This window comes from Chelonoidis abingdonii, chromosome 4 (genome assembly GCF_003597395.2).
Source record: "Chelonoidis abingdonii isolate Lonesome George chromosome 4, CheloAbing_2.0, whole genome shotgun sequence".
NCBI classification, from domain to species: domain Eukaryota; kingdom Metazoa; phylum Chordata; order Testudines; family Testudinidae; genus Chelonoidis; species Chelonoidis abingdonii.
The window spans coordinates 63120272-63136634 of record NC_133772.1 but is presented as its reverse complement, the minus strand read 5'-3'; the positions used below and the strand labels follow the sequence as shown (position 1 = coordinate 63136634).

Here is a 16363-nt window from a genome sequence, read left to right as displayed (position 1 = left end):
GCAATGATATTGCAGAGTAACATTTTATAGTCACTATAAGGCAATTACTTTGACAACTGTTAGTGTTGCAACACTGGGCATTTTCAGTTGGAATGTAACTGTGCTCAGAATTTGTCCTGTGGAATTTTCCTCCATTGTGACCTGTCTGATCTCTCCTTCCATCACAAAATCCTGAGTTACAAGAGTTATTCATTATGAGCTAAATTCTGCCACCTTTACTCATGACGAGTCACAATTTAATGAGTAGTCCCATTGAATTCAGTTGCATTACTCAGGAACTAAGGTATTGCTCCATTTGTGCAACAGTGCGAGAATCCAGTCCTGTGATTTGGAGTTAAATGTACATTGACAGATTAGTCAGACTAGTTTTTCACCACCTTCATGGCTTTACTGAAGTTTGAGAATCCATAACAAACTTATTTGTCTGAAACAGAGTAAGAAATTGATGAAAACTCTGGGAAAGGACCTAAATTAAGAATAAAAATCAGAAACCAATGCAAAACTATGATTTATTATCACAAAACTGTTTGAACAGATTTTTATAAAAATAAAAGTTTGATTTTTAGCTTTGAAAAGAATAAATCTGTCCATAAGACAGAAAAATGAAAAAAACCCAACCCTTACTTGAGCTGAATAGTACTTCATTCTACAAGCCGTCAGTCCCATCCCATGGTGAAACAATTTATGGTCATTCTGGTTAGTACTTAATTACATATGTTTGGTTGAAAGAGCGAAGTGGCAATCCTGTCTGAGAACTGTTTTTTCTGTGTTTGTCCTTTATGAACTCAATTATATTTCTTGGTCCACAAAGTTTAGTAACTGATGGAATCATGTCCCTCAAATACAATAGACTAACAAACTCCATGGGAATGTAGAAATTTCAAGAATCTGGTGTCACGGTGTAGATTAAAGTACTGTAAGACCTGATGTGACTCCTGTTGAAAAAAACAGAAAGACTAATGCTGACTTCTGTGAAAGTTGGATTGGGCTCTAGATGCAGTGGGGCTCATTCTCTTCTCACACTAGTGTAATTTAGCAGTAACTAAATTGATGCTCATACCATTACACCATGTGAGAGGAAAGTCAGGCCTACTATTCCCAAACCCAGTCCATAAATACTAAATTTAATTATGTTTTGCACTAACTGACAGCAAAAATGTGTTTGCAGTACGTAAAACCCTAGGAGGAGACAGACTAATCTGAAAAGTAAAATCGTATGGCCTCATCCTGCAAATGCTTACACATCTGAGCAACTTTATTCCTGTGACTCTGCTCTATTAGACTCAAGTGTACATTTGCAAGATTGAGTCTTTACACAGCAGCGGTGGGTATAGGGGTGGTTGTTTTTTGTTTTTTACAATTTAAAACCAGACAGCTTTTTTGGAAAAAATAGGTAAGCAAATATGCAATTGGACTGGGGAACTTTATGCTTCTCAGTGTCACCCTGAAGCTTTTTTTCATGTTACATTCTCCCTAAAAATCAAAAATTAATGGAAACGCCTGAGTGCTCTTACTGTGCAGTCTGCTGCCAATTGAAAATAAGCTTTTTCAGCAATCACACTTATATTCCACTTTCCTTTCAGCTTAATTCATGAGATATTTTCATGGCAGATGTAAAATATTTCCCCATAACTTTAACTGCTAGATGCAAATGGCCTCATTAGGATTATATGAGAGTCTGGCTCTACATTTTATGATTCTAAATAATAAATGTGCACATTTATTTGTTTGTTTATTTTTAGTAGCACTAGTTATTGACATTTCTTTTGTACTGTGTTTCTTTGCTGATTGTGAGAGGTAATTTTTCTGAAGGGCAGTCTCCCTTTCTACGTTCAACTTGCAGGTGCAAAATTCATGCCTACATTTTTGCTCTCATAACAAAAAAGTGGGCTCATTCCAAGTAGTTGTATCCCTGACCACCATACCCAATTAGTAGTTTAATTGCAGATGTAAATTAGATAGTTATAAGAGTAAGTACCCAGATTTGTGCTCTGGATTCATTTTGTGGGTACAAAATGCAGATGTAACTTGTGGAAACCAGGCATTAACCCAGTTGAAAAATATAGCTGTAGTTAGGGTGTCTTGACACTCAGCCATGCCTCCAAAGATATAATATATCATAACATGAAACCCAATCCAGTGTTCCTTGAACACACAAAATTCCCATTCACTTCAATGGGAGGAGAGTTTGGAGGTGCAAGGAATACAGGATCAGGCAAATCTATAAACTGAGTTCTGACATCCTTATGTAAGCACATCTCTAACGAGGGGAGTCAGGGAGTCTTGCCTATATAAAGACTAAGCACAGATATAGAACTAAATCCTATAATAACCTGTGAAACCTGAATCTTTAGAAAATTGCAGAAAATTATCATCAGTTTTTGTCTAAATGCTGACTGTGTGAAAATTTTTCATCTTGCTCTAAAGTATTCTTGTTTTACTTGATTTGTGCTTATACTCTGAAGGGATATAACAATATGCAGATTTTGACAGAGCTCTACAAATCATATGGAGATTTAATTTCATGTGCCAGGGACCAGGTTCATAAATATACAATTAAGGACTATATTTTTAATTCTCATTTTAAAAGAGGGAAATTTTGCATATCAGGTATCTAAAGGGTTTGTGTTTATATCTTAGTTTAAGCACTAGATTGGGCCTTTAAGCGTATCCTTAAATAAGAGTGGACATTGTAATTGCTCCAAACGAGCTACCTTGGGAAGGAATTGCAATGCAGAGATTCATTCTCTAAAGCAGTACGCTATTACTTTCCTCCTGAGTGTGCTACTTTAACATGGCCAAATCCCGCTATGCTTGTTCGACAAAACTCCCATTGATGGCAGTGGGAATGGTGTCTGAGTGAGATCCGAAAGATTGGGTCACAAATAACGTAAGCATTGACTTTTTTTATTTTGGTTTAGTAATTTAGAAAAAAATAATCTCTCTCTTGCTTTCATTTCAAGCTTATAGTTCATTCTCATCCAGCATATATAGCTATGATGGCAATAAAAGTGATGTGCAACTGGAAGCATAAGTCTAACTTGTCATTGTTCCAGTTTGCAGAGGAATATCAGAGAGCTGAAAAGTTGGTTGCCCAGAAATCCAATGAAGCTTGACAAAGAGGCCCTCCCTGACCTGGAAGAGACAGATTGTTACACAGCACCCTTTAGTCGAGCGCGGATCCACCAGTAAGTGTTGGTATTGGGAATGCAACAGTAAAGATCCATGTTCACATTTTATTTTCTCATTTCTTCTCTCCAGGTGACAGAAAGGCAATCATTAACAGATGGTCACTGACAAACACATGGTGTCAAGCTTGCTGTTTCCTGTTGGTTTTCTCTTAGGGCCATATTCTGTCCTCTGATACTCACCAGTGGTTTCCATTGATGGCTGTTCAGCAGTATAGTGTAGGGGCAAAATTTGGCTCCAATAGGGAGCATGCTATTCTGTCTCCTCTTACATTATTAAACACAAATACTCCTATTCTGTCTCCTCTTACATTATTAAACATAAAGTCTTCTTGTTTCCCTTTATTCCCATAGCTAGTTTAAGCTCATTTTGTGCCTTTGTCTTTCTAATCTTGCCCCTGCATTCCTGTGTTGTTTGCCTATATTCATCCTTTATAATCTGACCTAGTTTCCATTTTTATATGACTCCTTTTTATTTTGTAGGTCATGCAAGATCTCGTGGTTAAATCAAGGTGGTCTTTTACCACATTTTCTATCTTTCCTACCCAGTGGAATAGCTTGCTTTTGGGCCCTTAATAGTGTCCCTTTGAAAAACTGCCAACTCTCCTCAGTTGTTTTTCCCCTCAGTCTTGATTCCCATGGGACCTTACCTATCAGCTCTCTGAGCTTACCAAAATCCACCTTCCTGAAATCCATGCTCTATTTGATGTACTCCCTGCTACCCTTTCCTTAGAATTGCAAACTCTGATTTCAATGATCACTTTCACCCAGCTTCCTTCTACTTAAATTCTCAACGAGTTCCTCCCTATTTGTTAAATCAAGTCTAGAAACAGCTTCCCGTAGCAGCTTTTCACTTTCTGAAAATAAAAGTTGTCTGCATGCAGTCCAAGATTTAATTGGATTGTCTGTGCCCACGAGTTATTTTCCCAACATATAATTGGATAGTTGAAAGTCCCGCATCACCACCAAATTGTGGTCTTGGATTGATTTGTTAGTTTAAAAAAAAGCCTCATCCACCTTTTCTACCTAGTAAAGAAAAAAAAATAGGTAGGTGGCCTGTAGTAAAGAACTCCTAAGCAAAAAAATGGATACCCCCATACACCCCTGTTTTTTACTCTCTTTTAAGCCTCGAACCAGAGACTCTCAACACTTCGCCGCTCCTAATGGTCATCTCATCACTCAGTCATAGTGGTACATTTCAATATATAAAGGCAACCTCCTCTCTTTTTTCCCCTGCCTATCCTTCTTGAGCAAAGCTGTAACCCATCCCATAACAACATTCCAAGCATGTGTATTATCCCACCGTTCAGTGATGCCAACAATGTAACATAGTTCGTATTTATGGTAGTAGCACTTTTTCAGTTTCTTCCTGGCTTATTAACATACTCTCGCATTTGTATATTAGGCATCTAAGATACGATGGTTTGATCCTTGCCTCCTATTTTACCGGACCCTGCTCCTTTCTCCCGCTATTATAGCCCATGCTCCTCTCTGTTTCCGACCATCTCCAGGTCTCATGTTCCCTCACTTACCTGTGGCTTTGCTCACTCAGTCCCCGTTGAAATCCTAGTTAAGCCCTCCTCCACAGTTAGGCCAGTCTGTGGTGCAACATAGGGTCTTTCTCTCCTTGAAAGGTGAATGCCATTCTGCCTAAGCAGTCTTCCCTCGAATAGCATCCTGTTGTGTCGAGGAACGGCCAACGCCCCCTGGCAACACAGCTTTGCAGCCAGGCATTTACCTCCGTGATGCATCTGTCTCTGCCCGGGCCCCTACCTTTGACAGGAAGAATCGAAGAGAATACCACCTGCGCTCCAAACTCCTTCACCTGTACTCCCAGAGCCCTGTAGTCACTCTTGATCTGCTCAGTGTCACCCCTCGCAGTATCATTTGTGCCCACATGGATGATTAGCATGGGGTAGTAGTCAGAGGGCTGGATAATCCTCAACAATGCCTTTGTAACATCTCGGATACGGGCCCCCAGCAGGCAGCATACCTCCCAAGATGAAATGTCAGGGCAACAGATGGGCACCTCCGTCCCCCTCAGCAGAGCGTCTCCGACCACCACTACCTACGTTTCCTATTCGCAGTGGTGACAGCAGACCTCTCAGCCTTAGGGGTACGAGGCTTCTCCTCCTTTGTATATGTAGAGTATGGTAAAAAGAAACTGTTGGATAGTTGTGCTTTGAAAGCTGTAGATTAGTTAAAATGATTGATGCCTTTTTATATTTAAACAGCTTTACAATAAACAACAAAGACAGCTTCTTCAGCAACTCCACAAGAAGTAGAATAGTGCACCACATGCTACAGAGAACGAAGTATGAAGATGGCAAATCAAAAATGGGTAAGAATTCTGATACTTAGAAAAAATATAAATTGGGTCTTATGACAAGTAATAATATCTTTCTATAAACTAAAGTGTTCATTAAATAAACTAAATAACTATTGCCAGTATTCATAGAATGACATTCAGTCAGCAATAGAGCTGATTGATCATTGCAAGCTGCTAACTGTTAAGTTATTCAGTGAAAATCAACCATATTTTCTGATTAATGGGTTCATAAAATATTTTATAAAGTTGATGGATAAATAGACATTCTTGTTTAGCCAGTGAAAGCATTTGTTTGTAGACGTGCAGTGTTGTTTTATGGGTTAAATTCAAACCAGTAGTGTTAGCTATTAATACAGTAGTATTCCTCATAGAAGATGAAAGCTTCTTATGGTTCAGCTTCACTCAGGGCCGGTGCAACCATTTAGGCAAACTAGGCGGCCGCCTAGGGTGCCTAGTGATTGGGGGCACCTAAAAATCCCCTCAGGCAAGGAGGTGGAGTGGAGGTGAGCTGGGTGGGGGGGCGTGTGGGGAGGGCTGCCCACAGTAATGGGGGGGGAGGCACACAGGGGAACAATTCTGCGCCCCAGCTCACCTCCACTCTGCCTCCTCCACTGAGCACACACCCTCCGCTCTAAGTCTCCTCTAATCGGCACCGCACGCCTGGGCAGGGAGGAGAATTAGAGCGGCACCAGCATGCTCAGTGGAGGAGGTGGAGCCGAGGTGAGCTGGATGGGGGGAAACCCAGGCAGGATTAGCTGCCGTGGGGGAAGTGTCCCCAGGCAGGGTTAGCTGCCGTGGGGGGATGAGGTGGAGAGGGGTTAGCTGTCGTGGTGGGGGACAATTGGGACCCAAACCTATTTCCATTGAAACCAATGGCACAACTCCCATTAAGATCAATGGTAGCAAATTCAGGGTATGTCTTTGAGAGCACAGCACTCTGACCTGTTGATAGTCCTGATTTCTTTGGGGTTGTCTGGGAGACTATTGACTTTGGGTACCCCCTTTCAGGGTTGTCCGAATTTCCTGTTTTTTAATAGTAGGGCAGTTCCTCGGTTATCCCCTAGAGAGGGCCTCATTCACTGAAGAGCTGTCTTAAAGAACCATAGAAGAAAAGAGTATAGAGACTAGCCACAGTAAGGTCTCTGAAGTTAGAAAGAGCCATGTATCTTGAGGGAGCAAGAAGAGCCACAACTTTACGCTTAATGACAATGAACAGTTGTTCTACTTGTGCACAAATCTGATTATTGCCTATTTTAAAAACAGTAACCCAATTATTTAGCATTCTCACATTTCCTCAATTCATAGGCTGAAATGCAATAGCTCTTGAAACAGCTTGTATAAAAACTGATATTGAAACTCATTTTTTTCTTCTGCTTAGGTATTAATAGATTACTCAATAATGGAACATATGAAGCTGCATTTCCACCACATGAGGTAGCTGGTTTAGTTTTGCCTTAACTTGTACTTTAAATACAACACTTATTTTTAACATTGAGATCCTATTTTAACTATAAATTTGCTTTATGATGTTTTTATTTTACTTTGCATTCTGATAAGGCTTTTCATTTATAACACTCCCAACATTGATATGGGCCTAGCTTTGATCTTTATCTAGTCCAATGTACAGTAATAACTTTCTGGGATGCTCTCCCACTGAGTTAGAATGGTCCTGTATTATGTACATTTTAAATAGACATTGCCTCAGAGATTGTTAAAGAGAACATAAATTGTTCCAATTAGCTCAAATTATTGTTGCATATTTTATACAAAATGTTCTGTTTTTCTAATTTGCTTTCCAGTGGATCAAATACAGGAAAACTGATACTAAAATTTGCAGTGCAAACCATTTCTGTATAGTTGTATAGAACTTTACCTTGAAAATAGTCCCATCAATAAATTAAGGATCTGATATAATGCCCATTTAAATCAATGAAAAGACTCCCATTGATTCCAGAGGGCATTGGGTCGGGCCCTAAATGGCTGAAAGAAGGAAATAAGTTGTAAGTCTTTAGTATCCTTTCTAATTAAGGGCAGAACTTTAAACTGAGTTTCATGTCATGATCAGACTATTTGTAACATGGACAGTTATGACTATGAGACATGAGATTGCTTTTAGCTGAGGATGTGATACACCACATTGTGTTTCAAAGTGACTTAAACTTCCCAGGTTGTTGGATAAAGAACTGCTCTTGATATTAACAGTTTAATGTAGGGGAGGATAAAAGAGCAGTACTCTGGACATACCATTCACATTTTCATTAGTCATGCTTCAGCTAGATGTTATTGACTTTAGGGGAATACTAACCGTTCTAGTGGAAGAAAAAAAAGCCTCATAACTGTGAAAGCTTTATCTCACTTCTACAACCACACTCTTTCTCATATATGCTTCTTTTTATAGTGTAAATGACTGTCTCTAGTTATATTGCAAATTATTACTTCAACAAATTTTATTTATTTATTTATTTATTTATTCACATTAGTGAGCGATTATTTTATTGCAATTTTGCTGATCCTTTTATTGCAAAGACCTGCATGAAAGACTAGGTATAAACAACTTTTTATTTTGAATTTCCACCCTATTATATACAGTAAGTTAAAAGTTCAACTCCAATGTGAGTGTTATTGTGTTCATGTTTTGCTGTGGCAAAACAGTGAAAAAAAGGAGAAGAGAGAGAGAAATTCTAATAAAAATATTAGCACAGTTCTGCTTTATTTATGGCACCCATTTACGAGTTGCTTAGGCGGATAGGTGGGTAAGAGGCTCCTCTTTAGCTAGAAAACCACATTAGGCCAATTTTTGTACTGAGTTACACCCACGATTCCATACTGACTTCAGGATTGCCTGAGGACGTGACTGAGTAGAATGTGACACTTTACTGTGTTTTTGTCTTGACTCTCACTTTAAGCACAGAGTTGGGAAGGGAGGGTTAGGACAGTTTGGGAACTATGCATTTACGTTATAGGGAAGTGAAGGTTCACAAACTCAAACAAGCTTGACAAATCTTTAAAAATAGAGAGAGAGAGAGGAATCTGTAACGCTGCAAGGTTCAACATGTGTGACTGACTGCTAACCTTGAAGGGACATCTCTGAACTGGCTGAAAAGTCATAAAATCAGTCCTGGGCCTCCTACCAAGGCAGCCAACTATGCCTCCCCTCCTGCCTATGGAACTATGATTTGGTTGACTTGAGGAGTCAACCAGTGAAGTGGATTTCATGCAATATTGGACTCCTTTCTGAGATGGTGAACTGTAATCCCTCTAGCTGGTTGCTGGATCATTGCTAGTTCATTCGGGGGTGGAGGGTAGCACTCTCCAGAAAGGAAGCACTTGGCTGAATAGGACAAAAGACATTTTACAGCAGGATGGAAGCTGGTTGTCAGTTTTACACATTGCTTTCTCATGTTTTCCCCATCACAATGTATCTCTTCTAATGCTGGCCCACCACCGATGGCAGGCTCATAAATAATAACAATTGAGACGTTGTTATTAGATGCATTTTACAGTTCATACTATGCAGGACTTTTAGTGGTTCTCGGCATGAACATTTCGTGGTGTTGAAAACTGGGTGCAGCTTGCCTATACTGCAAGTCATGTCATGCCCTTAAGCTGTGCTGGGTTTGAGAAGAGAAAATAAAGGATGCCTTTTAAATAATGGAAGAATATTTTCAAGAAAATAACTGTAAAAATGACTGGGTTTTGAAATTTTAAACCGAATGCAACCCAGCGGTGCTTTGGAGCATTTAATGGACTGTACATTCTCTTCAAACTAGTGTACTAAATCAGTCCATACTTCATAATGCCATTAAATGCAAGAGAATGGCCAGTAGAATTGTATGCCTTACTAAATGAAAAAATGGCCGTAAACTGGCATGCTGCCTTATGGTCAGAGTAAAATAAATGTAGAGCCATGGAAGACTGGTGACTTCACTTAGGAAGGGCCTGAAAATTCTGCATCATAACTTTTTATTTTAGAGTGTAACGCTGTGCATTAAGCTGTAATGGAATCCAGACAAAGCCAAATAAAAGTGTTGTTTGAGTAAAAATGTTTCTCTGGTCAGTTTTGTTTTTAATGCCTCAGGGAGCGATTTTTGGGGAGAAAATAGTACTAGCTCTGGTCTTCTCATGTTGTTTCCATTATCTATGACAGGGAATATCAAAGATAGACAAGGGACAGAATGAACCCCTATATTCACACCCTTCATACTATTACAATAATCTTTGTACAAAAGTTATTATCGATTCTCTGTGAATCAGAAATAATTCCATTAATATCACGGAGTTACCCAGATGAAAAGAATTGGGCCCCATGTTGGAAATCAGTGGAATTACACAGGAGAGCAAAATATCCCCATATTTAAAAGCATTTGAAGAACATAAATGCAAAACCAAATGACCATATATCCAGGACCTACAAATACTAGACTTTAAGCTGTGCATCCCCACTGAAAAGTGGTGGGGGTCTAGTTAGTCAGGAAAGAGTACTTTGGCACTGGTCTTTAAATCTCCCGGAGGAAATTCATCATTGCGGAGAAGTTTGTAACCACCTCTTTAACAATAACAATAAACTCAGGATTGCATTTTTTGTAACTATTAGTAATAAATGAACCAACAAATCTGATTCATCAGAAAAGTAATGTCCTTATTTATGTTTGAATCCAAATGCTCTCTTTTCAGTGCCTCTCTCTTGCCCACTGACACAGAAATATCTTTATTTCTTTCTGTGATTCAGGGAAGCCACAAGAGCAGACATCCCATCAAAACACATGGAGCTCAAAATCACAGACACCTATTATATGAGCGCTGGGCACGGTGGGGAATGTGGTACAAATACCAGCCTCTGGATTTAATCAGGTACTCATACAATGTAACACAACTTGTTTCAATTATGTGAAAAGCTAGGCAGCAGTAGCCTACCCATTCTGCTGAAAATTACAGGGATTTTATATTTAAAATAAACAAAACTTTTCGAGCAAAACTGTGTCTCTTTGCTTTCTTGATAGAGTTGAGGTACTTGGTATTACAATACATGGCCTCGGTCCTGCTAGTTGTTCAGTGTTGGTGGATCCTTGTGTAATCTTACTGATTTCAGTAGGGTCCATGATGGTGGAGAGATTCACCCTCATGGAACAACTTGCAGAGAGAAAGCCTAAGGCTCAGTTCTGCAATCTGATTGGCACAGACAGATCCTTTCTTCAGCCAGAGACTTTTTGAAATCAATGTAGCATCAAATGGCTGCTACCACCTGGATCAATTTGCATGGACAAGAGTTTATGAGAGAGATGTTGATGCAGTTTAAAACAAAAATCTAGTTTTGATACAATCAGTGTTGGAATTTGTTTCATTTCTTTTACCTATCTTACTATTAATACCGGGGCTTATTAAAACTAAAAGAATGTTAAAAATCAGTTTTTCCCTGTAATTAATGCTGATGTTTTCTTTTTCACTTTTCTTATCTTGAACAGTGAATACACACAAGTCAATTTCATTTCCGCTTACTGTCAATTTCTAGTCAATTTTAGGTCCTCATCCTGCAACCTGATGCATGTGGGTGGGCCCTTATGTCCCCACAGAGTCCCATGGAAGACAAGGGGCCTGTGCATGGGTATATGGGTCCTTCTGTCCTGACCAAATTGTAGGTTCAATGCCTTATTTTCTAGCCATGTTCGCTGCCATCTCAGCTCTTCTGGCAATCTTTGGCCCATTCTTGAATTAAGGCTGAATCTTGAACTCATGTTCACCATGTAATACCACTTTGCTCTAACAGTAGATTTCTGTGACACTCCAGCATACTTTTTTTTTTTTTTTTATAGTGGACTACATGCTATGGAGAATGGGCTCTTTGTCACCTTCGTTATCAGGATCCCAACACAGGCTGTCAAGGCCAAGAGTCAGAGCAGGGGCAAATCTGAGGCTGGGAATACCAGAAGAGTTTGTAGGCAGGTCTAAGTCAGGGTTCCTACCGTGGGTCACAGTCTGAGTCAGATTTCAGGGCCTGAGTCAGGAATCAAAGTCCAAATCAAGCCAAGAATTCAAGAGCAAGGAGCAGGAACTATAATGGCAGCTACAGAAGATCCACACTGTTGCTGGGACACTTTCTGGAACACACCTTGGGTTTATATAGGGCAGGGAGCCAATCAGGAGTCATGGAACTGCTGTCTGTTAAATCCTTGAGGCAGAACTTCCCATGTCTTTGTCTACAGCAGGTCATCGGAAGTGGAGTGCTAGTTGGTGACTGGCTGGAGATATCAGCCGCATGTTAGTTCTACAGGCCAGGTTCTGTAATTTTGTTACACAATGGTATTTGCATAACACTGTGTCCAACTCTTCTGAATTTAGTACTAACAAATGTACTGTTTTATAATTCCTACTTTTAACAGAGCTGAAGTTACTGACTACTCTAAATCATTGCAACAGTGTAAAATTGTAGTGCACTCCCGTTGTTTCCTTATGGGATATGTGTATTGTTTAGACTGCAATTAGTGCCACTAAAGTATTATGTCAGAGTGAAATAAAATTGTATTTCGCACAAGCGCTACTAAAAAGACAACACATGAAAATAAACCTAATAATGATTATTTCCTTTTAGGATTCCTGTAATGCTATCAAGATGGGCATGATCATTTACTTCAAACTGTTTTTGTCTTTGCTTCACACAGGCGGTATTTTGGTGAAAAAATTGGTCTTTATTTTGCTTGGTTGGGATGGTACACTGGAATGCTCATTCCTGCCGCACTTGTCGGGCTGTTTGTTTTCCTTTATGGATTGTTTACCATGGATTCTAGCCAAGTAAGGTATGATACACAATAAAATCCCATTTTTAAAACCACAATAGACAGTTGTTCTTGCCAGTTCCATTGTTGAAAATGCAAGTAGTAGCCAGGCACAACCTAAACCAAATGTTGCATCTCTTCAATCAAACTTTAAACATTTGCTAGACTTATAGCATTTCATAATAATCAAATTAAGGATTCAATTATGTTATCAGCTACACCCCCTCTGTGTAACAATTTATATCAAAAAATGGACATTTACCATTCACAGTAGCTAAATTTATGGCTGCGTTTGCAGCATTTCCAACTCTGTGTACAAGGAAATACAGCAAATATTGTGTTGAAGATAAGTAATTGCAAATGACCACCTGTTAATAGTTCTCACTATAGTGAGAGGAACTCATGAAAATTCTCTCTTATAATCTTTGGACTGGAGTATGGGATTGCATATAGGTCTGGGTGCATCAGTGCAGTTCCAGAACTTCAACTTCTACCCTTCCATGCAAACCTTTCCCACCAAAAGGGATGTCATTGAAACTCTGAACCTAATTCTTCTCTCAGTTACATTGGTGTAAATTAAAAGCCAACTCCACTGTAGCCAATGGAGTTACACTCATTTAATACTGGTCTAAGGGAGGTCACAGTCAAGTGCCATGCAGCATGAAACCCACCAAAGTTGTAAAGTGAATTTACCCTGATGTGGGTCTGTCCCAGGAGGAGATGATATCAATTTAAGAAATAAGTGAAGAGAATTTGTGCTAAAGCAAATGTCTGATATGTTGTAAGGAGAACTGTTTTTAAAGATAGACTTTTCTTTCCAAAGCTTTCCATTAGGAGTGATTAGCTCCTCAATGCAGAACAATAACCCATGGGAACAGAACATCAAGCTTAGTCTACTACTACTTTGCATGCTCAGACTGTTACCTTAATGGAGCAAAATTTTGTAGAAAATTAGTGCATTTTAGCCTTTGAACAAGGAGCACTTTAGCTTTCTTTAAATTATCTTTATCTTGTATTTTACAAAGTCTTATATTGTCGCCCCTGCAGTGCTCAGTTAAAGCTTTGTCAGGCTTCCTGTTATGAACCAAAATGTTCAGATTTGACCGTTTCACATAACACTGGATGTTATGATATCGGCCAAACACCATGTATTTTTATTAATGTTATGTATTTGATTGTGCTGAGGTGTTTAACTGTTTTTTCTGTGTTGTAAGTTTGAAAGGCAAACCCACAACATGAAATTGAGTCAATTTAAAACTGAGTTTAAAGTAGTTTCAGATACATCTGCCCCCCTGTGTCCTCTTGCTATTTTTCTAGTTTTACAATCAGATTTTCCTGTTTTTAAATGCTTACTTTCCCTTGCTTTATGAAAGACCTATCCAAACAAAAGGGGAAACTGGCCCTCTACAAGAGAAAGCGTGAAAACTATCTACATAGAGGTGTCAGAATGCTGAACACAAGCAAATTAGGTCATCTAGGAACATGAGTTTTATGCTGCACAGCATAGCAATGACAGCAGGCATAGAACTCAGATCATCGTGCTCCAAAAGCACATGCCCCTAACATTTGAGCTGAAGTATTTTAGCTGTTTATAGTCCATGACATTCAGTTAAGCAGTTCTAATTCTATGCAGTAGAAGACAGTGATACACACACAAACTAGCCCACTCATTACAGTATGTCCCTGCCTATTCTGGTGTAGGATAGCAAAGATTAAACAAAGTACAAGTAAATTAGATTGTGAAGACAACAAAGAAGCCTCCATTAGCAAGAAGATGGAATAAATGACCTCATAAGTCTTTCTTTTCCATTTTTATATTCTGTGGTTCTAGGATTATTTAGTTAATGTTTGTAAAACACTTTGAAAAGAGTAAATGCTATATAAATGCCAGCTGATGGTAGTAATTTATTATTTGGTTTTGCACTCTGTAGATGTTACATTACACAAACACAAGGTGCATCACAGGATACTGGCTGAACTGTTTTCTCCAAGACTGTGTTTTTATCAGGATGAAAACAATGAACATTTAGCATTGTAATTATGTGCCAGGGCATTATGTCAATCTGACAAATTGGCTTATTGCCCCAAAACCTATTCAAAAATTTGATTATTCGTACAATATCAATTGATGCCAGATTGACTGTTATTCTAGTAATGCCCCTTGTCAGGAATATGCAAACTGTAAACATCACTTTGGATTTTGCTCGTAAAACAAACTGTTTATGGACATCAGTGACACAACTTGTTAATTTCTTTGCTCTGTGTTCACCGAAGTGTGTGTGTGTATGTGTGTGTGTTTTGTTTTTGTTTTGTTTTTAAAAAAAACCCTGCTCAGTGATCAAATTAGGCTTTGCAAAAATTGCACTTTGCTCAGTAGAATTATTTCAACTGTTAGGGTTATGTAAAAGTCTGCTACTTGGGAAATACAAATCCTCCCTCTAGTGGTTCAGGAGCAAATTTGATCATTTGGTTTTTTCATTTTATCTCCATTGTACCATTTGCTTGCATTGTAGAACTGACGCAATTAGACGGTAATTGAAAAAGAACCCAACCTTTATATAAATATAAAGTATAAATATTTCCAACAAACATTAATATATGGCTCATATTTTAAAACATGTTTTTCTCACTGCTGTCAGCAGAGTAGCTTGGCGAGCCAGGGGACTTTTCATTTTCTTATGACTGCTGATGGCAAGGCAGATCATTCCATCAAACGTCCCATTCTTTGTTGCCAGGGCTCCGCATTGGTATTAGGGCTGCTATGCATGGTAACCTCAGCCTGTGGTTTCCAGTGGTGACAGCTAGTTCCTTGATTTTGTTGGGAGATGGATGTAGCCATATCAGAAAAAACCCAGTGGATCTGAATCAAATTACCTTTGACACAGAGTTTGAGTTATATACTTCGGGCGCAACATGCACAAATGAAGCTGCAGTATTTCAACCCATATTTTTGTTTGTTTCTTGTGGTATATATATAATGATAAAGTTGCCATTTCTTGACCAGGTTGTGAGACAGATTTAAAGTGTGCAACATATTGAAGGCCCTCGTAGCTCTTAAAATTCTTTCTTGGGCTGTCGATTAATTGCAATTAATTCACGTGATTAACTCAAAAAAAATTAATTGTGATAAAATTAATTGCAATTCATTGCGTGTTTAATCATACTGTTAAACAATAGAATACCAATTGAAATGTATTCAATATCTACAATTTCAAATATATTTATTTCAATTACAGCACAGAATACAAAATGTACAGTGCTCACTTTATATTATTTTTATTACAAATATTTGTATTGTAAAAATGATTAAAAGAAACAATATTTTTCAGTTCACCTCATGCAAGTACTGTAGTGTAATCTCTTTATCGTAAAAGTGTAACTTACAAATGTAGATTTTTTTGTTACATAACTGCACTCAAAAACAAACAATGCAAAATTTTAGAACCTGTAAGTCCATTTAGTCCTACTTCTTGTTCAGCCAATAGCTAAGACACACAAGTTTGTTTACATTTACAGCAGATAATGTGTCACATTATTGATTTGAACTGGGACCATATAGAACATGGTTGCAACCAAAGTCCTGTAGTGGCACCAAATCTTGTATAAAGGGGGGAAAATGAGGTGTCTAAGACAAGGTTATGGTTTGCTGGTTATGATTATGCTGTCTATATGTGTGTATCAATTTTGTAGTTGAAGTTATGAATGTTGGCTCTATACTGTCCGTATTTCAAACATGTGCTATGCTTCTGGGAAACATCCCAGACAAGTTGGTGTTAGCTCTGCCTAGCCTGCTTTGATGGCCCATTAAGGACCATCAGCTATACAATTGACCCATTGAGAGAAGGCACATAAGCCTTGTAACTCAGCAAAGTATGCAGGAACTTGCCCATGTGACTCCAGACTCCATTTTGCTGTAATTTTCCACAGTAAGGACAAAAGAGTTTTACATTCTTGAAAACGGAACCCTTATAAAAGGCTGATGCCTCATTTCCATCTGGTCTTCAAATCCCTGCTTCATACCTCTGGAGGGACTTTGCTACAAATGGAAGCTTTACACAAAGGACTGATGACCATAC

At 38.6% G+C, this 16363-nt stretch overlaps 1 protein-coding gene across 5 annotated transcripts in view; it reads left to right on the top strand.

Annotated features, from left to right (window-relative positions):
- ANO3 (anoctamin 3) overlaps positions 1–16363 on the top strand; it is a 380230-nt gene that overhangs the window by 298982 nt on the left and 64885 nt on the right. For all 5 annotated transcript variants that reach the window (XM_075065231.1, XM_075065229.1, XM_075065230.1 and 2 more), the window contains 5 exons: positions 3057–3188; positions 5423–5529; positions 6896–6951; positions 10247–10368; positions 12174–12308. In XM_075065231.1, coding sequence (XP_074921332.1) covers positions 3057–3188; positions 5423–5529; positions 6896–6951; positions 10247–10368; positions 12174–12308 — 552 coding nt within the window. The remainder of the gene's footprint in view (positions 1–3056; positions 3189–5422; positions 5530–6895; positions 6952–10246; positions 10369–12173; positions 12309–16363) is intronic.